At 42.6% G+C, this 25,953-nt stretch overlaps 2 protein-coding genes across 4 annotated transcripts in view; one reads left to right on the plus strand and one right to left on the minus strand.

Annotated features, from left to right (window-relative positions):
* Positions 1 to 16,545, plus strand: part of baiap3 (BAI1 associated protein 3) — a 79,423-nt gene extending 62,878 nt beyond the window's left edge. For all 3 annotated transcript variants that reach the window (XM_088936496.1, XM_088936495.1, XM_088936497.1), the window contains 16 exons: positions 478 to 575; positions 768 to 819; positions 1,482 to 1,633; positions 1,991 to 2,114; positions 2,452 to 2,595; positions 3,676 to 3,771; positions 4,197 to 4,412; positions 5,036 to 5,104; positions 5,390 to 5,469; positions 6,521 to 6,629; positions 7,759 to 7,830; positions 10,432 to 10,515; positions 11,270 to 11,390; positions 14,360 to 14,483; positions 14,980 to 15,176; positions 15,683 to 16,545. In XM_088936496.1, the coding sequence (XP_088792622.1) occupies positions 478 to 575; positions 768 to 819; positions 1,482 to 1,633; positions 1,991 to 2,114; positions 2,452 to 2,595; positions 3,676 to 3,771; positions 4,197 to 4,412; positions 5,036 to 5,104; positions 5,390 to 5,469; positions 6,521 to 6,629; positions 7,759 to 7,830; positions 10,432 to 10,515; positions 11,270 to 11,390; positions 14,360 to 14,483; positions 14,980 to 15,176; positions 15,683 to 15,789 (1,845 nt within the window). In that variant the 3' untranslated portion in view covers positions 15,790 to 16,545. The remainder of the gene's footprint in view (positions 1 to 477; positions 576 to 767; positions 820 to 1,481; positions 1,634 to 1,990; positions 2,115 to 2,451; positions 2,596 to 3,675; positions 3,772 to 4,196; positions 4,413 to 5,035; positions 5,105 to 5,389; positions 5,470 to 6,520; positions 6,630 to 7,758; positions 7,831 to 10,431; positions 10,516 to 11,269; positions 11,391 to 14,359; positions 14,484 to 14,979; positions 15,177 to 15,682) is intronic.
* Positions 16,546 to 17,739: 1,194 nt separating this feature from the next.
* tsr3 (TSR3 ribosome maturation factor) lies at positions 17,740 to 25,932 on the minus strand. Its single transcript, XM_088936498.1, has 7 exons — positions 25,884 to 25,932; positions 24,399 to 24,553; positions 22,362 to 22,578; positions 20,875 to 21,068; positions 20,285 to 20,452; positions 19,615 to 19,669; positions 17,740 to 18,471 (listed from the first exon to the last, which is right to left on the minus strand). The coding sequence occupies exons 2-7, from the start codon at positions 24,523 to 24,525 to the stop codon at positions 18,279 to 18,281; spliced, it is 954 nt and encodes a 317-aa protein (XP_088792624.1). The 5' UTR covers positions 24,526 to 24,553; positions 25,884 to 25,932; the 3' UTR covers positions 17,740 to 18,278.
* Between the last annotated feature and the right edge of the window lie 21 nt (positions 25,933 to 25,953).

The following is a 25,953-nucleotide window of genomic DNA, read 5'->3' on the forward strand; positions in this document are numbered from 1 at the left end:
AATGAGGACATTGTGCTGGATCCTACAATAGCCAATCAGATTGCTGCTGCACTGTGAGCCCTATAGCACTTACAGCAGGTTTGGCATCAGAGGGAGAACAGATGCAATGCTCACCCATGGTGCAGCGGGCTCACATATATCCCACAAGCCCCAGCGGTGTCTGTATTACCATCATGGAATCCCATCCAACCCTAGTATCATGCATGTAGTTGTGCAACACTACCTGGACAATTCTGGTCGCAATTTGCATGTGACATAGCCCAGAACTGAAGCAATGATCTTGGGACAGGAGTGCTCAGCCTGCGCTTCAGTCTGGGGCTTTGAGATAGCTGAGAGATAATCTGGCTGCTGACTGTTACACTGCAACAATTAAAAACAGACAAGTAAAAGCCCCCCTGTTCCTCAATCCAATGTCTGTGCTAATTTAAATGGTACATTTTTAGCAATTTAAAATATGGCATTATGCATTTTTACCAGACACTTGAAGAGCAGTTGAGGCGCCTGGTGTTGGTGGTGGATGCAGTCACGGGCGACGTGCAGAAGAGCCAGAACGTCTACAACAAGCTCTTCAGCAGGTATCTGTCTCCCGCCTGCAGCCACTCAGTGCGTCCTGCACACAGGGCAAGTCAAAAAGAGTGAGAAACCTTCAGTGCTGTGCATCGCAGGAGGTGTTCAGCATCATCACTCAAGAGGACATTAGAAATAACACATGGGAACTAGTTGGGATGTTATTACATTGGCAATCTCTCTCTTTCCCCTCCTTGCAGTGCTGTGAAGGTGGATTTCTTCAGTATCTCCTATCGACAGCTGGAAAAACTGGTAAGGAAATGTCTAAAGTAAGAACAAAGACATAACCGTGTAAAAGTGCACTAGGTATGACATTGTAAAATCTTGTTTCAATAACAGGAATCAAAACTGATAGAGGATATTAATGATGCAAATGAATGTATTAATTTAGTACACGAGTTTTCACTTAAAACTGTAAACAAAAAAGCTACAAGAATTTCCCGGGACCAGGGTTGAAAACAACTGTGTTTTAGTGCACTGTCTCGCCCTTTAAAGATCACTAAACTCATTTACTTTGTGAAAGGCAATATGAAACCAAGCGTCACTAGACAGCAGTATTCAAGATGAAAATACTTGCAAGTGCTGTTCTCACTCACCACAATATTAGAAGGCCTCGTTACATAATATATTGGGCAAGAACTGCTTGAGTCGGTAGCAGCGTGTATTTATATTTATATCCCTTCTTCTACTGGGAGTGCATTCAGTTCCAGCTGGGATGAGGATGATGCTGTGTGGGACTGAACTGTATGTTCTAGCGTTTGGAAATACTCATGTTCCTTAAGCCAACTATGCGTTGCCTGCTACTGAGAGTCTGTTCATTTGACTGGAGGTTCTGGCCTTCAGTGTATTTATCAAGAGCTTACTATGAAGAGTGTGCAAGGTGACCCTGCTGGGATACACTGTCTGCCCTTCAGGTTGCTGACGATGTGAGCACTGCTATGGAGAAGGTGTGTGGTACTCTAGAGCAGGAGGGCACCAGACTGACCCAGCCCATGGGCGAGACACTGTTTGAGCTGTACATCTCCCTGAAGACCCTCAAACAGTACTGCGAGTTCCTCCCCCTCAAGTAAGTGTTGAACAGATTCACTCCATAACTCTTTTTTTCAATCATTGATGTTTGCTATTTCCCTTCAAAACACTGTATAAGAAATGGTTGTACGAGTTGCTTTTGTCCCACTCTTCCAGAACTCAGCTCTTTGAAGTCAATTCTCAGTGTCGATTCTGTTTTCATCTCAATCTGGTCATCAAACCAGTGTCCATTCCTTAACGGCATGGATTCTAAATGTTAGGATATGTGCACAGTATCAGTAATGTACTGTATGCTTGAGATTTAACCTTGAAGACCTTAGCTAGGGAAGATTGGGTTATATTTGTTCTTTGACAATGAAGACCTGAGTGTTTTTTTTTCTTGTTGGTGTTTCAGGGACACCAAAGCTCTGGCTCTGTCTGGATTTCACGAATGGTTTAAGACGTCCATTCACAAATGGCTGCAGATAGTCCATGAGAAGTCATGTGATAGAATCCGCAAAGCAGTGGAGGTGGACCAGGTGGGGCCACGTGGGCAAGATCTGAGTTGATGATCATGTCAGGTTCTGAATCTCCCATTGTGGTCTTAATCAGAGTGAACATACCGCTTCAGTGAAACCATTTATAATCAGAGAAAACTTGAACATAAAACAACTCTGAAGTCTGAGCAGCCCTTAGTTTAAGCTACCCCCTTCATCATTTAGATTGCCATTTCCTATTTTAAAAGCAAACTTTCTCCCAGTAGGGAAAAAGACTTTTAATTGTAGAAAACTGTCGATGAGGCTTTGGAAGTGAGCCCAGGAGGAGCGGGGAGTCTTTCACTGTGAGTGTGTAATCTGTGTGTTGTGTTTGGAGCAGCTGGTTCCTGTTCATACGTTATCGAAGCACAGCACCTCTGCAGTGGACGTCACGTCCTGTTTCAATCAAGTGAGGGAATTCTGGGTACAGCTGGCCTGGCCGGACTCTGCAGGAGCCTTTATTTTCGTCACCCGATTGACGGACGTGAGTATGCTTGGGTTTCTTCGTGAATAAAAATTCATGTCAGTATTGTGGACATGTCATCTTTCACACATTGACATGTTTACATTCCAGCCTTGCACCCGGGCAAGTATTACTGAAAATCCTAAACAGGTAATTCCTAAAGAATGGCTAAATTATACTATGCTAATATATGGTAAACCGACTATAACATCATTATGGACTTTTGTGATGACTGAGGAAAATTTAAACTCTTGTAGTTGAGGATGATTGTCTTCCATGAATCCAACACATTCATAAACTGAACAGGATCCACACACTCTCTGGCAGAGAGAGCAGGCATTGCCTCAGGAGATATCAGTGCATGTACTGTGTGGTCTGTCTCTCACTTTACTTTCTTGCCCTGACACCTTTGAATCTCAAGGTTCTGTCAAGAGCTATTCTCTCCCAGCTGTTGCTATAAATATTTATGGGAAATACAGACCCTGTAGGTCCTGGAGAAACCACCAGACCTCAAGTCTCTCTCATTCTTTTATTTTAATGTGCTGAACACATTTTATTCCTCATTACCTACATTGCCATTAGGATATCCACGGAGTTCCCATTATGAATCAATGAGTTTTTGGGTACCCAAGAGTCTATCCATGGGGAGCCCAGGTCTATCCATGGGCTCCCCATTAGTCGGAGTTCCATGAGGTTCACACATGGGGATCCTACCAGTCAGAGTCAGAGATCCACAGGGTACTACTGTTTAGTCTACTTAGTGTATCAGCTTTCTATCGATAATCAATTCCATAAAAGACAGCATTTTAGGAGAGTGCTAACCATAAAGAGGCATCATTAAGAAGCTTTGGTAGGCCACTTTAAAACATCTTAAGTTGGTTTAATACCTGGAAAGGGTTCAGTTGGTTCAGTTATCAAAGTAAGACCTCAGACAGAACAAAGACTAGAAGATGCGCACTCCAGAATAAAAAAAAAAGTCAGAAAATGTCATGATCCACAGAGAAATGTAATTTCTCATGTACAAATTAGCCAGGACTGGGAATGGTGGAGGTCATTTTTTGTTCTTTGCAAAGAAAAACTGGATCCATTCTTTGGCTGCAGGATGTTTGCAGTGCCGCGATCTGCTATTCAGATCTGATCAAGCGCAAAATCGAGAGGAGCCAGATGCTCCAGGACAACAAGAACTTAACGAACCAGGTAACTGCAGGGCCTCCATGTTCACAGAGGTGTACAGCACTGAGAGGCATGAATGATACTAAGATACATGCCAGGCAAAGACAGACAAAATAACAAATTTTGTTTTTCTGATAAGCCAGGTGTTTGAAAGCAATTGGTGAGTTCTCTAGCTCATTACCAAATGTATATATGCTAACATCAATATAGAAAGGAGTCACTGAACAAACTACTGTGTAATACTTCAGAAACCAAGGCAGTATAATCAGTACTTTTGTAAATGTTAGTTGGAAACATATCCATGAATGGTTATGTAGTACTGGGTCAGAATAGTCAGTGCTTTGACTTCATTTGCCTTTCCATGGAGGGGAATGTGTCAGCAATCGCCACACTGTTCAGCACTGTCTCTTAGGAGCATCTGACTAACGCCCTACAATTGTCGCCTTCAGCTCTGCATTGCGCTGAACAACATTGAGCACGTGCGCAAGTTCTTAAGCAACCTACCCAAGGACCTGGACTGGAAATCCCTAGAGGTGGCCATGGAGGAGTCGTGTGGGGCGGAGGGCAAGGAGCAGGTGCAGAAAGCCCTGAACGCTCAGCTTTTCAACATCGACATTGACCTGCAGCGCGAAGCCAAGCGCATGATCGCACTCCTCACAGACAAGGTGGGTGGAGGAGCGGACAGGGTTGGGGGGGGGGGGGGGGGTCAGCCTTCCTCACAAAGGAACCTGCTGCTGTTCAGCTGCAGGCTGTGATGGTTCTAAACACTCTCAGGGCTCTTTCTTAACATAAAACAGTTTACATTCATTTGTTGGAGTAGCATATTGATTGAAAGATTTCTTTCCTTGAAGGACACCTTCTGCATTGTCTCCAAGAAGTTCATGCTCCACATGTTAAAACATGTTCTTCCTGTGGTGGTATGGGTTTTCACCAGGTGCCCCGGTATCCTTCCACCTTCCAAAGACATGCAGTTTAGGCTGTCTCTCTCCAAAATCGACCCCGTGTGCATGTGTCCCAAAAGGATTGTCTTCCCTACTAGAGTGTAGTCCCAACTTGTGCCCTGTAATTCTGGAATAGGTTCCATTTTGCTGCAGTCCCATTCCAGGACAGGTGACTTTCTGATAATCCATGGATAGTAATTAAAAATATTGATGGGAGTCACCAATCATGTGACTTAAAAATCACTGCTTAAGAGTGAATAAATTGTGCCATTTATTTTTATAAATCAAAGGCATTATCATGTTAATGACTGATAGGATACTCTCCCTGTTTCTGTCGTTGGCTACAGATGGTTTTAGATATGAAGAAATACATCCAGCACATCAGTCTGTCCCCGGATTCTATCCACAATGATGACGTGAGTGTTCACTCCCATTTCCTGCCTCCCAGGTCCTCCATTTTGTGTTTGACCATAACAGGGGAAAAAGAACACTGAAGACACAGGAGAACAGTGTTTGACAAGTAGAGGTTCAAAAACCACAAGACAGCATTTCAGTCATGTGTTTTATTTTGACAGAAACACAATACAGCACTTAGCTGTATTGTCAGATGCAGATGCAGTCTAATGTGAAGATTAACCTCAGCCTTATTCCTCATTATGTGTGTGATGATCCTGAAGGTACACACGACTTGTTTCTTCTAGGCTGTGTCCCCTCTGATGAAATACCTGGATGACACTTTGGTTATCTTGAGCGAGTCCTTAGTGAAAGAAAACCTGTCCAGGTAAATAATTTATCCCCTTCATTTCAATCAGCTTAAGAATTATGTCAGTTGAGAACTTATGCAACAATATCATTTACAATGATAACATGGAGACCTGTCTATTCAATTGGCATATTGAATCCCAATTTCATTGTCTGTTGGACATTGTGATGGTCACTGGTGCCTTTAAATAACAAATCCTTTGTTACAAATAACACATTTGCTAGTGCTTCTCCAGTTGCATCCTGGAGTGGTATTCACTCAACCACACCAACAGACCAGGTGGAAAAGCAAGAAATTGCTTCATTGGTTGAATTAAGAAGGAAACATATCAGATATTGCCAGTGCATTTTTTCCAGAATACTTGGATTAACACCCCTAGTCCTTCTAGAGTACCCCGAGATCTTTAATGACCAAGAACTCAGGGCCTTGGGCCAATGGCTCATGAAGGACAGCACTTCCTACACTGTTCTAGGGCATTGGTTAGGAAAGTTGTTCGAGGGGGGAGGAGTGCACCAACCACACCAACCTATTTTTCCTGAGAAGTCTCCGGTCCCAGTACTGGCCAGACACAGCCTTCCTTTGTGTCCGAGGTCTGAAGCGATCAGGCTGCAATGTGATAACTCTGCAGCTGTCTACAGTGCATTCAAATTGTATTATATTGTGGTGCACGACTTTCATGATCAAACTGTTTGAAAGTCCAGATACCTGTATAAGCACTCTAGGTATTGAAAGGTTTTAGGTTTATGTTATTTCTTTCCACAAATGCTACAATGGCAGAATTACAAACTGTAATCTGTGACGTGTACTGTACCCTCCTATTTTGTTTTTTTCAACATTGATTTCCTTCTAATTTTCTTCTTTTCATATTCCATCACATTTACTTCTGTATTTGAGTAGTCTACATTTTAAAGCCATGTGTAAATGGCCGTACTAATACCAGTGAAAACGTGGTTCAGTCTCAGGCAGGCAGTGGGAGTCAGCAGGGCCGCTGGTCCCCTCGTGTGCAGTGGGGTGGTTCGCTCCCTGGTGTTGTTTTCCTGTCAACCCTGTTCACCTTCCTGTCTGGCAGGGTGCTGCAGGGCCTGTGGCAGCTGCTGCTCAGGCTGATCTTTGACACAGTGGCTGAAAACCGAGGCGTGTCCGTGGAGTTCTACGGGAGGTTCCACTACACGGTCGAAGTAGGTCGCGCGCTGGCAGCTGCTGCACACTTACCTGCCCTGAGAGCCCAGTTTCAGCTCTCCCATCATACAAGCTGCCGAGCTGATCTTGACTAACACACGCCTTCCCGTCCACAGCTGTCATTGTGTTAAACGAGTAAGAAGAGGCCTGCCGAGATACTGTTGTGAACAAGAAGCTGGCTAAGTGCTGGAATGGCACTCCCCTTGGGACTTTCCTTTATTGTCCTTTCCATGAATGGTTTGTGTCAGCTGAGAGACAGGCAAATTGTTTCTCTTCGCCACTGGACATTTCAAGCCTGTCTTTTCCCAATGGCGTCGATCACAATTGGTTGCCGCACTTCAGCTCTCTGCGGTCTGAACTGCGGAACTGACCAAATCAAACCTTCATCACGGCCCTGACAGTAATTTGCTGGAGCAGTTAGTGGGGCACAGTCTGTAATGTTGATGTGTTAATACCAATATGCAAAAGACAAAAAAAAACGTCCAACAAAATCACAGCTTGCAGCCTCTAAGTGGATAAGCGCAGTGGGCATTAGCTGTTAGGACTCGATGTGTTAGGGGAAGTGGCTATAGGGCATTGTAGCATCCTTATTGACCATAATGCATGACAAGGAAAATGTTTTAGATAATCCTGCTGGGCTGGTTACCTGCTGAGTTAATGTATGTGCACAGGCCTGACCTTCCAAGATTGAGTGCCTGTGAGAAATGTAACCTGAGTATCTATCAAACCAACACTGGATTTCTTCTGAAGTGGATTGTGAAGACCAAATACTAAGTTGTCTAAATGGCAAGCTTAAGCAAATCTGTAAGATTAAGTTTGTTCAGGTGGGTAGCTGCGTCAGCATGCTTAGGCTGCAAAGGAACAAGTAATAGGTTTATTCCATGCTGAAAAGAGAAGAAAGAAAATGCGACCTTTTGGCTGTGGAGCCTCTCACACCTGAAGAAGGCTCCACCGCCCAAATTTTGTGTTTTCTTTCTTCTCTTTTCAGCATGGAATAAACCTATTGTTCCTTTGGTTTCTCTACGATTAAGCCAAGCTCTACTGAGCTTTAATAATGCACAGTAATACGTGTAATAATGTACAGTGTCCTTCACCTGTCAATGAAACACCGCATTGTGCTTCTCCCAGGTTCTGGTTGAGTTTTTCCACGCTGAGGGTGAGGGCTTGGCACTGGACAATCTCAGGAATGAGCAATACAAAGTAAGCATTTACAAAACCTGGAAAACTGCTGTGAGGGGCTAAGAGGAAACAACTTAATGAGTTATAATGTGCACTACACTGGATATCCTTATTTTTCCGCACAAAAAAATGTAATTGCTAAAAAGCCTTGCTCAGGAATATGGCTTTTATTCAGGAAACAACTTGTTTTCAAAATTAAACACCAGTTATGGATAATTCAGGAATGGTTATTTGGAGTTCAAGAGCCTACCTAACACTTGGTGTACATCAGCCAATGTACACAAACAGCACCTGCACCGAATTAGTTAAGTTTTGTACGCCCTGCTCTTGTTTGAATTCAGTTTTTTATATACATACATTTTGGTTCTGCAGGACAAGCCATGACTCTGCTTCACAACAAAAAAACATAACATATGGTGCAGTCCGTAAGTATTTGGACAGTGACACATTTTTTGTTGTTTTGGCTCTGTGCTCCAGCACATCGGATTTGAAATAAAACAATGACTATGAGGTTAAATTGCAGAATGTCAGCTTTAATTCAAGGGCATTTGCGTCTACATTGGGTGAAACATACAGGAATCACAGCCCTTTTTATACATAGTTCCCCCATTTCAGGGAGCCAAAAGTAATTGGACACATTAACATAGTCGTAAATAAAATTGTCATGTTTAGTACTTGGTTGCAGTTTCTTTGCAATCGATAACTGCCTGAAGTCTGGGACTCATAGACATCACCTGGTGATGCTCTGCCAGGCCTGTAATTCAGCCATTTTCAGTTCCTGCTTGTTTCAGGGGCTTTTTGCTTTCAGTCTTCTCTTCAGTAAGTGAAATGCATGCTCAGTGGGATTCAGGTCGGTTGATTGACTTGGCCAGTCAAGAACTTTCCACTTTTCGGCCCTGTTTGGGGTCATTGTCCTGTTGCAAGATGAAGCGCCGTCCAGTGAGTTTTGAGGCATTTGGTTGAATCTGAGCAGATAAGATGCTTCTGTACACTTCAGAATTCATCCTGCTGCTGCTGTCTGCAGTCACGTCATCAATATAGACAAGTGAGCCAGTTCCACTGGCAGCCATACATGCCCAGGCCATGACACTACCTTCACCATGTTTCACAAATGAGGTGATATACTTTGGATCATGAGCAATTCCATTTTCTCTCCATACTTTCCTCTTTCCATCACTCTGATACAGGTAAATCTTTGTCTCATCTGTCCATAAGGCTTTGTCCCAGAACTCTACAGGCTTTTTTATGTACTTTTTAGCAAACTGTAACCTGGCTTTTCTGTTCTTGAGGCTTACCAGTGGTTTGCATTTTGTGGTGAACCCTCTGAGGTTATGCTGGTGTATTCGTCTCTTTGTGGTAGTCTTTGACACGTCTACTTGTATGCCTATGTCCTGGAGAGTGTTCTTGATCTGTTCAAGTCAAAAGGTATTCTTCGGACAACCACTACAGTGGTCTTCCGTGGTCTACCAGGTCGTTTGCTATTGCTAAGCTCACCAGTGTGTTCTTGCTTCTTAAAAATGTACCAAACAGTTGATTTGGACACACCTAATGTTTTAGCTATGTCTCTGATTGATTTATTCTGATTTTTCAGCCTCATGCTGGCATGCTTTAATGACATTAACACTTCTTTGGTTCCTATGTTGAGAGACATCAGCAACAGACTCCAGATGCAAATGCCACATCTAGAATCATCTCTAGACCTTTTGTTAGCTCTCTTGTGCATGAACTAATGATGCAACAACACACAGCTGGCCAAGAAACAGCTGAGCAGCGAATTGTCCAATTACTTTAGGTCCCATAAAATGGGAGGACTATGTATAAAAAGGGCTGATTCCTATATGTCATGTCATTTGCCAAACCACTTTATATCATATGGTGTAACGGGAAGCCGGAGCCTACCTGGCAAGCAGCGAGCGCAGGGCAGGGTACACCCTGGACAGGACGCCAGTTCATCGCAGGGCCCGTGCAAGCCAATCATACATGGGGACAAATTGGAGGCCACAGTAAAGGCCGAGGGGGTGAATTTGGCCCCAATACCGAGATAACTCCCTACTCTTATCGAGAAATGCCCGGGGATCTTTAATGACCACTGAGAGTCATATTCCTATATGGTTCACCCAATATAGACGTAAATACCCTCGAATCAAAGCTGACATTCTGCACTTTAGCATCATACTCATTGTTTCATTTCAAATCCAAAGTGCTGGAGTACAGAGCCAAAACAACAAAAATTGTCACTGTCAGAATATTTACGGACTGCACTGTAAGTGCATGAATCATCTACATAGTGCAACCTTATCTAGTTTTGCTAAATGTAATCCAAACTGTAACATTTTGGGTAGAGATTTATTTGCATCTAATGTGCAGGGACTCCCCATCTACATGCTCAGAAATAACATAGAGAACAGATGGTTGTATGAATGTAGAGAAAGCATGGCTGTCCCATTAATTTAGACATTTTGTGTTTGAGCAGAGCAGACATTGTATTCTAGGAGTTTTCAAAGAGTGAAGGTAGGAGTGAGGGATCCCAGTGCCTTTACTGGTTTCACCTTCTTCTGTGCTTCATTTATAACAACACTCTTTCAAAAATACACAATAAAGGACACTTGGATGTCTCTGCAGGCCCTGGAGGAGGAACTCAGGCTGAACAAGTGTTCATCCAGCGAGCTGATTGAACAGTACTTCTTGGAGAAAATTGCACATCAGGTACCATTACTTCACAGTGGAGGTGGGGTTGTACAAAATCACACCCTTTCTGTCATGACTTATAGTTTGTGAAAACAGTAGGAAGAAGCCAGCAGAGATATTTCCATGATCAAGAGGTTTGGCAAGTAGTGCGACAGCTTTTTGAAACTTCCCTCTCCTCTTAAGCACCACATTGTATTGGGATAATAATACAATTATATTTTTCAACAACTGCTTTATTATTTTAAGTTTGCTGTTTTTTTCAACTGCAACAGACTCCACCTTTGGTAGGTGTAAAGGATTTGATCACACAAAAAATAGTTATTAATATGAATATTCATTATTACAATAATTATACTGTTAATAATATGAAATATATGAATCTTTCAGATAAATAAATGAAACGATATATAAAATATTATGTGGTGCTTCAGATGTATGGCCTTGTACAAGGTGGATTTATTTTCCCTTTAAATTAATGGAAAAAAGTGAACACATACATTTTCAAAAATACATTTTTTTCTGCCTGATGCACTGATTTAGTTTCGTACATAAAAGGATTTTCAAATTCTGATTTAATGATGATCTTAGATACACCTTTGATGTATGATACTTAGATCTTTTCAACTCTTAAACTCTTCTCATGAAAAACTGCATAGATATTAGATATGATAAGATATGATAGCACCCATCCCAGAAGTAGTTTTTTAACTATCTTTATGTTTATAAGGCTGTTTATAAGGCTGGGAAACTGTGTTTTTTTTCTGTTTTCCAGAGAATGCTTAAGCACAGTAAATTTGGCCGGATCAGTGTTAAGTGCTACTACGAGGCCTCTGAACAGAGGCTGACAGTTGAAATCCTGCATGCTGCAGACCTAATTGCCTTGGATGCCAATGGTAAGCAGGTGAAAGACAAAATGCCACTATTGCACCATTCTTTACAGAGGAAAAAGGCAACCAGGGCCTGACTGCATTCAGCAGCTTCAGTATTGGCATTAAACTGGACAATTTTTATCTTACCTACTGTATGTTATCTATGTGATGATGGCTTTTCTACCAGGTGAACACACAGTGCTGTAAAAAAGTACTGTAAGTACACCCCATGAAAAGGTGTGCGTTTTTCAACATACTGTATTTGCACGTATGGATATTTGATCTTCATTTCAACAATATTAATAGATAAAGGTGATCTAATTTAACAAAATAACAAAAATGCAATTGTCTGCTGTCGAAAACATAAGTACACACCCTAGCTTCAGCAGCTGGTGTTGCCCCCTTTAGCAGAAATCACTTCTTGTAGGCATTTCTTGTAATTGTTTATCAGTCGACTTGGAGACATTTTTGCCCACTCCTCCTTACAGAACTCCTTCAGCTGTGTGATGTTTCACTTTAAATCCCCCCACAGCATTTCTATGGGGTTAAGATCTGGGCTTTGACTGGCCGGTCCATAACCCTTCATTTCTTCTTTTTGAGCCATTCTTTTGTAGATTTGCTTGAGTGTTTTGGGTCATTGTCTTGTTGGAAGGTCCACTTACGGTTCAGCTTCAGTTTTTTGACAGATGGCCTCACATTCTCCTCAAGTACAAGGTACAATGTGGAATTCCTGGTTGACTCTATGAAGGCATGCTGGCCAGGCCCTGAGGCTGAAAAGCAGCCCCAAACCATAATGCTTTCATCACCATGCTTTACAGTTGGTATGAGTTTCTTTTGTTCAAAGGCAGTTTTTGGTTTTCACCAGACAAACAGTCTTCGATTGTGGCCAAACAGCTCTACCTTTGTCTCATCCATCCAGAGTACATTGTTCCAAAAGTCCTGATCTTCACCTACAGTAGGTGTTGTGTGGCAAAGTTCAGTCGTGCATCTATATTCTTTTTTGAGGACAGAGACTTCTTCCTTCATGACCTCGCATGTAGGGCAAAGTTGTGCAGTCTCTTTCGGATGGTTGCCTCATGCACTTTGACATTGAGTGAGGCAAGACTTGCCTGTAAATCCCTTGATGTTATCCTGGGGTTCTTGGAGACTTCCTGCAGCATCTTTTGGTCAGCTCTAGGGCTGAATTTGCTGTAAGACCTGGTCTGGATAGGTTGCTACTGGTTTGAAATTTTCTCCATTTGTAGATGATTTTTCGGACGATGGAGTGATGGACTACAAATTGCTTGGAAATGGCTTTAAAACCCCTCCCAGACTCATAGGCATCAACAATCTTTCTTCTGAGGGCCTCGGAGAGCTCTTTTGATCTTGGCATGATGTAGCCACCCACACACCTCAATTGCTAAGACCAAACCAGACCACAGGTTTCTGATGTTTATAGAAGGCAATGCCCTCCAAGTTACTCTCTAATGATGTTCTAATCATTTGCACCTGTTTTGGTGCACCCGATTCTAATTTTTGGCATTTGATGCAATGATAAAGGTAGGGGGGTACTAACTTTTTCTACACAAGGAAATTGCATTTCTGTTGATTTAAATAGTACAAATGAGTGCAAAATGGGATTTTTCAATGTCATTTTTTAAAATTAGATCACCTTTATCTATCAGTATTGTTGAAATGACGATCAAATATGCTTTTATCCAAAAATGTAAAAAAAGACAATCCTTTTCATGTACTTACTTTTTCACACCACTGTGTATATGTTCTATTTTAAAACTTAATGTATAATATATAAATATAATTCAATATATGTATATTATACCCTGAGATGCATTAACTCCATTAACAAACAAAAGTATCTGTTGGTGTTTTTAAAGCAGCTGCAAATCCCTTAATTTAGTCAGTCACCGCGCCGGATACACGTCTTTTATATAGCCTTCAAAAGAAGTGGGGAGAAAATTATAATTCAAAGCATTTTTATTCCTCCCTGCCATGTTATTATTCAAAAGGTGCAAAAACCTCATTTCAAATTGCAAACATATCATGTGTTTTGGCACAAACCCTTTACAGTGAAAGGTCATTGTGTTTTGCACGTGGCAAGAACACACATGTGGAAAATGTTTCATAGCATAAATAATATCACCAAAAGAACCTGGAGCTACCAATGGGAATACTCATGTCTTGGAAGCAAAATGGATTAAAGACCTATTTATAACAAGGAAAAAAAGGAACTTTAATCCTATTTTGCAAATTCACGAGCTGCAGATTTTACTCCCCCACATATCGAAACCCACCCAGTGGGCTCTCCTGAAAGCATCACACTCGCCCTGTCTGGGGTGATCTCCTAAGTGCTTGTTAGATTGCTCGGCCTGTGCTTGAGGTATAGACTAGGACTCCCTGCTGACATTCCTACAGAAGCCAAGCAAACAAAACTGTCTTAATGCACTGTCTTCAGTTCAGCACTTCTCTTCCTGAGAGCAGCTCTCTTTAGAGAAAGCCTTATTTTCCTTTGTCTTTTAGCCACCTACACAGTGCAGCTTTCTGCTGTGCGGGCCTTTTGAAACATCTGCCAGAATTTCACTTTTTTTAATGCTGTCCGCTGCACGGTTTCATTTCAACAGAGACGATTTAGGATTTTGCTGTTGGTCATGCCTCGTCCTGTCTATCTGGAACCCTGAGGTTTGTTGGGGAAAATCAGGCATCACTTCCTGAACTGAGTTACAGCTGAGTCCACACTATAAGGGGTCACCTTATAATATGGGTAACGCTGTATTTCAATAAAGAAAACCTTCTGCATTATGCTAAGCGCAGTATCTTAAAAACAGGTGCATACTGACTGACTGAGACTGGGCACGCATATTATGGTGTTAAATGAGTGAAACAACTTCTATGTCCCAGCTGAAACTAAAACAGCCTGTTGTGTGAGAACAAGCACCACAAGCACAGCCTTTCCTGAACCTCAGTTTTAACAGCCTTTCTTTTTGCTTGCTCCCCAGGTCTAAGCGACCCCTTTGTCATCGTGGAACTGTGTCCCCATCATTTGTTCCCCACAACAAAAAGTCAACGCACTCAAGTCAAAGCAAAGACCCTTCACCCTGTCTTTGATGAGCTGTTCCACTTGTAAGGAGACCAATCTGTTCCTGGCCCGTTTTTTTCCATATGTAACTCTTTAAACAGATCTCTAGGTCTATATTTCGTAAAGAAGGTACTGAGGAATAAACATATACTATGATTTTATTTCATGCCCTCCAGAAACGGGAATGTAGAATGGTTTCTTATTTTAATATTAAGAAGAATGGCATTGCAAAGGTAACCTGTTAAAGTAAGCCTGGCTATTGTACACCAATGATGGGAACTAATTATCAGTTTGTATTCCTTCATGTGATTAAAATTATACTTGTTCTTGTATCACTAAGCTGATTTTAGCTTGGTTTGAAGGTGCTAGGCAGATGAGTCAGTATTTTAGTAGCCAGAACCCCTCGAGTGCTAAATTCTGGAGATGTTGCTCTGAAGCTGAGGCATTGATTCCAGGGTTGGGCTGCTTTGTGCAAATCAGCGCTCGAGGCTGCTGGACCCTGCTTCTGTCTGGGGCTGATGCGTATCTGTGTCTCCCTAGTCATGTTGCTCCAGAGCAGTACAAGAAGAGGTGTGCCTGCGTTACCTTCACCGTCATGGACCACGACTGGCTGTCCACCAATGACTTTGCTGGGGAAGCCATTGCTCCCCTCAGTGACTTCTGTGGACCAGACAAATCAGGAGGAGGCAAGAACATACCACCCCTGATTCTTCAGCTGGCTCGGCCCAAACCCAGTGGTAAGAATTAATCCTTTTTTAGGCTAACTGCCTGCTCCCTGGCACTGTAAACAGGTGACCTACATCCCCCAGGCCAAAGGGAGCTTCCGTGCTTCCATCCACTGCGACAGGTCTCATGATGTAAGATGAGACAGCTCCAGGACCCCTGTGGTAAGGGGGCAAGCCTTGTAGCGTAGGGGGCTTGACATGAATGCTGGCAGTGGTGGTTCAGCATTCGGCGGTCTTAGAGACTGCTCTGACAGCTCTGATTCGAGTCTGACAACAAGCTCTGCAGAAGCAAGGAAGCTGCTAACTGAAGAGGAGTAGTGTTTGACTTCACTTGTCAATGGTAATTCTTCCAAGTCAATGAAGAGTCCAAAGTGAATTAAGATGTCAAGTGTCAATATTAGAGTCTGCTATTGTACTGCATTGCAATATATATACTGCAATACTGTATATTTTTAATTGTTTCAGAATATCTTCCATCACATTATCCACAAGTGTCATTTTTTTCATTCCCACCACAGATAAACCAATCCTGAAGATGCTGGAGGCTCGAACAGGGGACAGAGAAGCCCAGGAGTTTGTAAAAAAGCTAAAAGAGATTGAAAAGTCTATGGCTGAAGAAGAGTAACTATTTTCAGAAATAAGTTTAAACCATTAAAAGGTAACACTTTATAATATCTAAGCCTCACTGGAAAGTCAATCAGACATTTATATTTCCTCTGAGCTCAAAGGTGTTCTGGTGCCAAATATGAGGTTATCAGATGACAGTTTCTAGTATCCTCCAGTTTATGTTAAAAAGCCTCATTATAAAGTGTAACCTATTACAATTATCCTGGTTGTTTTTTTCTGTTTTCCATGTTATTTGGAAAAAGTACTTTGGTGTTTTAAAATTATTGATAAATGCAGCAATGAACATTTTAGTCTTCAACAGACTTTTCAGTGTCACACAGCTGGTTTTCCTTGCAGTCTAATCAGAACTTCATCTGCTAATTCCAAGCAACGAATTGTGCTCTTGCGTGTTTTGACATTCTTGTAATGACCAGGGAAGCAGGAGAGAAGAGACAATGTTGGAGAACAGCCTGCTGAGAAGAAGTGTTTTATGTAATATAAAAGATAAGGCTGTAAATAGCTGTCATTTAAAAAATATTTGTACCCTGTAAAAGCAATTTGCTTCAAAGGTTGGTTTTCTTGTGTGCTAATGTAATGCAGTTTCTATTTTAATGCTGTCTTTATAGACTCTACCTGACTGTGATGGTCCTTTTAAGAAAAATCTGTATTAGTTTGATGTAAATGTGGCGCACAGAGATGCTAAATATTTGTCCTTGTAAGGTACTGACTGTATGTTTTTGTAACTGTTGCACTCAAAAGCATAATTTATTTAAAATGGCCTTTTGCGTGTCCTTGACTCGAGGATGTTATTTGATGGGTTTGTTTTAAAGCATTACATTTCCACTGGCGATCAAAGCTGCCCTCAATGTCAGCTCTCCAGCAGTATTCCTACGCTCCAGCTCTTAAGGCTTGGAGGTCAGCTTGTCCTCCAATCAAGGGGTCATCAGAGTGCAGGTGCTTTGGTTTATCACACACTCCTTGAGGCCACAAGGACCGAAAAACCAGTGAGGCACTGAAAAAACCCAAGGCATGACAAGAACCAGTGATACTAAGCCAGTATTCTCAGAGGTCTGTTTGGTTCCTGCCTTAATGATTTTAGTTAGATGCTAACAATTTATCAGTAAAAGGTGATTATTTATTAACAGCGTTTTTTATATATATATAATTTTAACCCCATTTCCACTGTTCTACTTTGCAACAAAAAGAAAAACATTTTCCTGTGAAAACTGGATTAACGAGAGCATTAGATGATTTTAATTATAAACAAGTACTGGCACAGGTACTGCAGTTTGTTGCACTTTGCACCGAGTGAATCATGATTCAAGCTGTGTTCAAGGTCTGTGCAAGTAGAGTGACACACACACAGTACAACACAGACACATCTAATTAACACGCAGTGACACCACAGCCTCGTACCTGGCAAGAGTGAGACAGCAGTGCCTTGTTTTTCATTTAAATGGAACTTATTAACTGTAGTTCGGGAGGGATAACACTGACAAGTCAATCCCGCACAGCTGTTCCTAACCACAACCATTACAGAAATAAGCTGTATATAGCGATCACAAACACCTCCTTTGCCATTTGTCCCATCTCCACCTTGCAGCTACATCTTGGTTCACTCCTCTCTGAATGGGGTTCCAGCTTCCTCATTAAACCAAACCTCTCTCTGCAAATTAATCCAAGCATTCGCAAAGCTTTTAAGTCTTGGATGTTGTTGTTCGTAGGGAACTTTAAGCTCCATCAACTATATTGCTCTAATTATCAGCTCAGCTACAACCTTTTTTTCCCCAAGGTCTTGTCAAACCAAGGGTTTTATAAGACACACAAAGGCCTCTGGAACAGGCAACCCAGTCATGCTGTTAAAGCTGATACCCTCGTTTCTTAATTAACCCCCCTAACCTCAGGAATGAGGTCCTCCGATCAATTAGCTACTAGCACCTACACACACTAGATTGACCAAATGAACCCCTTTTGTTTGCAACCAAATTTTTATTCTACGTACATAAGCAATAAAAGGAGGAGCCGAAAAACGCCAAAACAAAAGTCAGAAACCACCTGATAAATGATTTTTGTACTCCACCTGAAATGTTTGACCACTGACCCACAACAATCTCTTATCAACCTTTTCGCAAACCCTGGAAGCTCTTTGTCAGGAAATATTTTTCCTGACATGTCTGTGTCTTTGACTCATCTCTTAACAGTTTTTTTTTTCTCTTTATAGTCACCAGGATTAATGAGATTTATTCCTGAAAGTCCGAAAATAAACAGTTTTGAGTATATTTGAATTTCTGAATGAATTAAGACAAAAATACAGGAGACTGTCTAACTAATATGATAAGAAAAAAAAAGGTATCAGAGATTCCTGAAACAAGCAAAAATGCTTTTCTTGACTGTCTCAAGCTGCACAAGATTTGATACAGAAAACTTGCCTTTTCCCATTGCAAAACGTTTCTAAGTTGCAAATTAGACAAAAACACAACAGAGTCTTTACTGCTGAATAACACGTGGTCAGTTCCTGATCCTTTTCTTTGCTCCCTTCCATATGACGTCAGCACTTGGAGTGGCGCAAGACTTGCCCTCCTCTTCTCCATCCTCCTCTTCGGCCTGATCCTCTTCCACCTGGGGGCCGGAGTCCTCTTCACTCTCGCCCTCTTCACTCTCGCCCTCTTCACTGTCGCTCTCCTCTTCCTCCTGTGCGGCCCTGAGTGGTCACACAACAGCATGATCACATCTAGACCCCTGGGTGCTAGGTATAGTCCCTCTGAGGGCCACAGAGGCCCCCAGAGTTTTTTTTTTAATTTGGAAATAGCCTTAAGGCTGAAAAGGGTAGGCTAAAGGTAGGGTTTCCAAATTCAATCAAAACTCTTGCTCGCCCTATTCTAAATGTCACCTGTTCACCAAGGTCTCCTTTCTGCTTGTGTGATGGACTATAATTAATCTGCAATTTGTGGCTGGTGGGCGACTGAAGTTCTCATTTAACTGCATCTTCCAGTTACTAGGGTCTAAATTACTTAATTACACTCTTCCGTGAGCTGTTAATTTAAAATGTAACTGAAAGCGACTGTTTTCAACATTTACAAATTTGAAGAAGTTTAAACCCTGTATATAATGTCACAGGTAACCAAATCAATAATAAGATCTGAAAGCAATTTTAAAAAGGCTCTAATTAAACGATTACGTCAAATAAACAGCAGTGCTCAGCTTACACAAGAAAACAGGAGACAGCATGTACCCAGGAGTAAATGATTATGCACAGTTGTAATTTAATTTATGAGGAAAAAAACAATTTTCCTAATGGAAAATACTATATTCCCTAGGTAAATAAAAGAAATTAAATCAAATTTCTCTGACTTTTTAAGTCACGTAGTACTAAAATGTCCTCTGAATCATGCAGAATTCTAAAAACTGCTTGATGCTGTTACTTGGTTACTGAATTAATACAATTACTACTGTTCATTAAGCCTATCTGAAGCTTAATTATTAGCATTTAAGGAGCAAGCACAGGGACCTGTATGCTTTATCCACTAATAAGCATACAAACAGGAAGTCCCACAACAGAAAGTAATTGACTGCAATTACCATGCTTCTCCTTTGATCAAGTGGGCCGACAAATGGGTTGCACTGTGACATTTCTAAAAACAGATTTATAAGAGATCCTCGCTCACGGTCCTGATGAGCCTTCTGGCTTTGCGGTTCAGCAGAGCTTTTATTGAATTAAACAGGTGGCCACAGTTCTCTGTTCGTTAGCTCATGAGGATTTCAAGCTTCCTCTGAAAACCTGCAGGGTTGAGGCGGAGAGCAGCACTTCAAAAACGATCTCTGAAAAACGAGAGGTTTCACTCACCATCTCGGTCTGTTGGGGTTTGAACACTCTCTTCCCGAGTCTACGTCAAAGGGATCTAACAAAGGAACAACAGAGGTGTGTGGGACTGGCGCTGGAGGAATACAGTGCAGATGTGACTCGACTTGTTCCTCCACCCCAGTACCCATCTAGATAAATCACTGATCTGTCCATTTTCGAACTGCTTCATCCAATATAGGGTTGGGGAGCCGGAGCTGGAGTCTTTCCTGGCAAACTACAGGCTCAAAGCGGGATACAACTTGGACAGGAAGCCAGTCCATCTCAGGCTAGACACATACAGTACACACATGCACCAATTAACCACTGTGCCACCCCAGATAAGATCATTTTAAAAAGAGTATGGGCTTCCTGCTGTTCAGCACAGTTTATTTGTCATATGCACAAGTGCAATGAAATGCTTTTTTGCATGTATGCCCCAATACAAAGACATTAAGAAAACAGCAAAACATAAACACAGAACAGCAGCAGCCACAGCAACAAAATGAAATAACATACAACTTACATACAAGTCAGCACAAGCAGTGGGCAAACAAATACATTGGTGTGAGTCAGAGGTAGAGGCAGAACTCAATACTCTGACAGCTTGCAGGAAGAAACTGCCGGAGGACCTGGCCAGCGGTGGCCTTCCCTCATCTCGGCCTGTCCACTGTACCTATGTCCTCCTCCTGCGGCTTGGCAGCCAGGAACTCTTTCTCCACCTCCAGCAGCTCCTCCTCCGAGCGGCAGGCGGCGTAGCGCTCCAGCAAGGCTTCGTTCAGGTCCAGGAACACCTTCCCCCACTTAAACTTCCTCAGCAGGATGACGGCCAGGTCCCTGAACCCTGCGAATCAGGCACAGCCCCTCCGTCAGCAGCCGCAGCGCGGGATTAAGAACTCCGGCTCGACGTCTAGAGAACACGGAAACAACCGTGCAGGGCCTGCTCCCCCCAAACCCCACTCCATCAAGGTGAACCCACGCACCGGCACTTTTGTCTCCCACCGACATCCCCATTTGATAAAATCGTCAACGTAAAACTAAAAAACATACAATGTTTTGTAGCTTTTTAAACCTCAATAGAGAAAAAAACAAACAGGACAATGTCTCAGCAAGGTGAGCATAAGGCAGGTAAAATAGACTTAAAATAGAAAAAGGATTCTGGAAAGGGAAAGAAAATCAATGTTTTTGGACCACAGTGATAAACACCTGAAAATGAAAGTTTTTTCCATGTGTTTATCGAGAGGTGGTGTGAAGAGCCTCACTTACCAACGATACAGAAAGTGGCAGCAAAGGCCTCGACGCAGGACAGCTTACAAGGCCGGCCGTAGTTCACCGGATTGGCGGCCACCAGGTAGGGCAGGAGCCGGGGGTGGCTTCCCCTCATCTTGCTGAAAGGCGTCTCCTCCAGCTTGGCCCAGGAGCAGTCGATCACTGCCAGGCCGCTCTGGGCCACGATCTCCCTATGGCCGCGCAAAAACCGCATCGCATTAGGACACCTGGACAGCCATGAAAGGGCAACTCACTGAAGGGCTGGCGCCCCCAGGTGGAAAGAAAGAGAAGGTGCGTGTGAAACTGGAAATAACAGGCCCTCGTCTACAGGCGTCTGGAACAAACTACTCGGCCAGACAAGCCACATGACATCCAAACAAGGAAGACAGGCTGAAGAGCCTCTACTTGCTTCTCATCTCTCTTGTGTTCTAGGTCAGCAGTGGGCACCTCTATTTCAGGAGAGCCGCCATTGTTTTTTTAATGGATCTTAAAAATATTTCATTGAAACAATTCTTTGTCTATTCATTTGGATCACCCGAGATCTTAATTTGTTACTAATCGAAGATGAACCTATACAACCGCCAGGACTTTGGCATCTGAGGATTAGAGTTGCCTATAACTGCTCTAATCTGTCCCACACGGTCCTTAGCAATGAAATTCTGTGTTGGCATCCCTCTTGCACGAAAACCCTTCACTCTGACAGAAATCTTTTCACTTTTTTTAAAACAGCTGCTTCCAGTGAATGTTGGTGGCAATATTGTTCCAAATAATAACAGATATGCAATGCATTAGTCTGTGGCTTAGACAGATGCTCCTGACTGAGTCTGATCCTGCATCAGGGAGCATTATTAAGCTCATGCATAATCATAACCCATCTCTGCCTTACACACAAACATTGTTTTTTTTTCCCCTAGCTAGTACAGCTTGCTGTCAGTTTAAAATTGATTTTGTAACAAGACAACTTCTGGAGGGTTGCCGCTGTTATTAAAATCCTGCTTCTCTAGACAATGAAAAGCCAGCTTGTAAATACCGAGGCCGTACATAACAGTTCCACAATAATCTTGATACCGCAAATAAATGACACTGGATATCAAGATTAAGCTAAAACTACCAACGCAAGCGGCCCTCGCGAGATCTTATGCGCCATAACGGCTTTAGTATATATCTTTATGAAATAATCTTGGGGAAAAAAACACATAGACCTGTGCATCGCCTTTGGATTTCCTAGCTGATGATCTTCAGATGGACAGACAACAGAAGCACAAACGAATGGAGCCAACAGTTAAGATGGCTGTCCTAGTGAATATCCTAATCCTGCACGTCAAACATTTAGAACCCCCCCCACACACACACACATTTCAATTTGACACTCAGTGACCCTTCACGAAATTCCAAGATGTTCTGGGATTCGTTTTTTTTCCCAACTGAGTGATCCAGACTTGCCTGTAGGGCTGCGCCCGTTCCTGGGCCCCTCGGGGACTCACCTGTCTTGTGGGGAGACATACTTGGTGCCCATGGGGCTGAGGATGAGCCCGTTGAACCTCTGGTTGAGCCGCAGGTGGCGCACGAGGCCCTTGCGCACCAGCTTCCGCCCAGTGCAGCGCTTGGGGTCACAGTGGCCCAGGTCCCACATGGCCAGAGGACAGGGCAGCTTGACCCCGGACTCGCCCCCTTCCTCGGCGCCGTCCCCCTGGACGCTCGCTGCAAGACAGGAGTCCGTCGAGTCCCAGTGCAGAGCAGTTCGATCCATTTCAGGTATCATGAGTTGCAGGATCTCATACAAACTGAACCAATAATGGAGGCAAAATGCAAATACTGCCTGCTACCAGTTATACTCTTTATTGTTAAGGATTGTTAAGCACCTTGAGGCAACCTTGTTGTGAAAGGCACTATATAAAAATAAATTGAATTGAACTGAATATTTAAGGAAACCTACAGGCATGCGGAAACCTTAAATTAAAGGTTGCTCACAAGCATGTAAAAATCCAGTATTTATCATTAGATTCGGCACACACAGTTTGCTCACCTGGCATGACAGATTGCTAAGAATTAAGAATACAAATAAGAATGCTAGGGATAAAAAAACCCTTTTTATTCAGGATCAAACAGAACATGGGCAAACTCCCACAGCGTGCTCAGTCCCCATATGTGGCCCATAGAGCAAACAGGTTAGAAAAAAAATAAAACAACAGGCTGGCGCTGCGCCCACTTCATTTTTTACTATCAATATCTTGTTTTCGCCAATGTAATTAGAACAGTTTACATACACAGCAACTCAAATAATAAGCTGTTCTCAAAACACACACAGAGTCATTAATTCAGACGTGAAAAACTAGTTGATCACAAAAAAGACTTTGCTTTTAGCACCTCAGGGAGACAAAATGAGCATGTTTTCATGAGCAGTAGGGATCACAGAAAGCCACCACAGCTGGCAGATAATTCTGTCAAGAACGTGCTCAAGGAAAAATTCCAGGAATAATGACTGAACTGTTTACAAGGGTCTTTTTCAAAGTAAACCTGCATGAACTCTTCATTTGATAGATACTTGGAAATGCAGGCATTTTACTGTACAACCAATTAGGGTCCTATTGTCACCATATAGATATAAAGTACAAGATAATTAAGAAATTACAAAAAGGAAGTATGATGTCAAAAGTAAAAAATCAAATTTAGAAAATGTTTAGTTGTTCTTAGACAGGTTATGAGGTTTAACAGGCTCTATCTTGAAAACAACACTGTCCAATGTCTTGTTTCTGTAGTAGATCGTTATCGCCCTCTGCTGTTGCTACAGCACACTGAAGCTACAGGGTCCTGAAACACTACAAAATAGTCTAATGATCTCAAACCTCTGCCAAGACACCTAAAGTTAAATTAAAACGCCTTTGCCCTTGTTTTAAATAAACAAATGAGTGCGTAAACGATTGCGTGGTTTGATCTGATCCTGAGAGACCGTGCTCAAAAGCCTGCAGTGTGGACCGTCAGGGAGGAATAAGGTAACCATCTTTCCATTCCAGCACGTTTTCACGACTATCTCAATTAATCCTTAATTGCTTAATGACGACCAGCAGCTGGGTCAATGAAGAAATTAAGAGTGATTGGTTTCTGCAGTGACTCAGACTGGGAGGACAGATTTGGCTCCTCTCTAGAGATTTGAAGTCACCGGAGCCCCCCTCACAGAGTGGCTCAGCTAGTACAGGTGTTTCCACACCCTGCTGCTCTCTCTGGGCTCTTTCATTGGTCAACTGTGGTAGGGATCTCCCATGAGGCCGTGCACGTAGCGGGTTGCTGAAGGCAGGCAGGCCGAGTGGCCCGCCATGCATCCTGGGATTGCCCACAGGAACAGCGGCCCCCAGAACTCAGCGGGATGCCTGCGGGAGTGCAGGGCGGCACGCAAGAGGGCGCTGGATTCTTCCAGACAGCACTGAACTCTCGCACGAGGCACAGCCGCAGATCGCTCCAAGCAGCCCATGCTCTGGAAGAAACTACATGGCACCTGAGCTTTTTTTTTTTTAACAGCCAACCTTGCAAAGCGTCGTGCATCTCTTCGGTGAAGGTCTCCAGTGACTTCCCCTTCTGCCGGTGCTGGGTGTCCCTGCCTCGGCTGGGGGGGCGATCCGGTTTACCATGGTGTTGCTTCTTCCTCCCCATCCTTGTGCCCGGAAGTTCACGCACCACACTACACAGAGGGAGAATACATTGACTAAGAGGCAGCACTCTTGACAAACTGGAGGCAGCTGCACACTAAACCACCTAATTCAGGTTAGGTTTCCAAGTAAACTAGACCATTTTAAAATTTCCCTTTTCCTCTGTGGACATGCATTCTAATACTGATTTCAGGAAAGGACTGTGCTTTCTCTCAGAGGCCGAAGACGTACAGTACTGACAGGTTAACTGGCTTCTGGGTAAACTGGCTCAGGTCTCAGTGTGCTCCCCCACAACCCTGCATTGGATGAAGTGGTTAGAAAATGGATGTAGTGTGCTTTAAAAAAACTAATAAATACCACAACACAGTACAACTTGCAGTTACAGCACAAGGCATTCCAGGCTCTTTCTAACAGGAACAATGACAAAAGCCATTAGTTCACCACGTTCTCCAGCTCAGGAACAAGTTCAATTGAGAATTGTTATCAGGTTTTAAAATAGACGGAACAGTTCCACCAATTCTTAAATTGAACCGGCATCTTTAACGTAAGGAGGACCCGGACTCAGTTCTGAGTCCATGGCAACTCCCACGTTGGTGGGCTTTGCTTTTACTGCCCTAATTCAAACCCGCTCACTGTATGAAAGAGCTTGCAGAAAAGAAGCTCATTCGTGTTTTCTTGTAACCGCGCTTCCCATTTTTATAATTCTACACTAAAAGTTGTTTTTTTTAACTTAGAAGCACTGTTGAATGTACGCCCCACTGCTGAGGTTAGTATTAGTAAGACAAACATTAATACGCAGTTTAACACTTTCTAACAAGCTCGGAACTTACACGTGCTTCATGAGTTGAACAAAAGTATTGACATTTTAAGACTAACTGACAATTTAATCTAGGACAACGATTGTGTGTACGAGCCATTCTCGGAAGGGGCGTTATCGTCCATTATTCTACTTTACCAACAATACGCACTGCACAGCAACGTAGTATTTATTGAATGACATTGAAGGTATCATTTAATGCAAATACGTCTATACCTTGAATATTTTCTAACCTTAAATTTAAATTTGGGAGGTTTTGGAAACCTATCACATAAATTGTTAAAATCACACTCATTTCTTTCAACGACGCAATTATCCTGATTTATTCCAACTACAACTACAGTTCCAGTATTTATCATAGACTACGATAAATTCAGTCTTGCCATAACAAGTTTCTCGCGCACTAGTTAGACCAAATTGAAACACTTTTAAATATACTTTATGCAAACTCAAACCGTTTCCTATTTATAATGGTTTAATAAATTGCCTATCAGTCGCTGAAACACAGCACGTGAGAGAGGACTTTTGCTTATTTTGCGACTCACCGAGCACCACGTTAGTACACAACAGCAGCCATTTCCTGCTCCAGTTTCGTGTTTAACGTACCCGCCCGCA

The sequence above is a fragment of the Atractosteus spatula genome, chromosome 18, assembly GCF_055471065.1.
Source record: "Atractosteus spatula isolate fAtrSpa1 chromosome 18, fAtrSpa1.hap1, whole genome shotgun sequence".
Classification (NCBI taxonomy): domain Eukaryota; kingdom Metazoa; phylum Chordata; class Actinopteri; order Semionotiformes; family Lepisosteidae; genus Atractosteus; species Atractosteus spatula.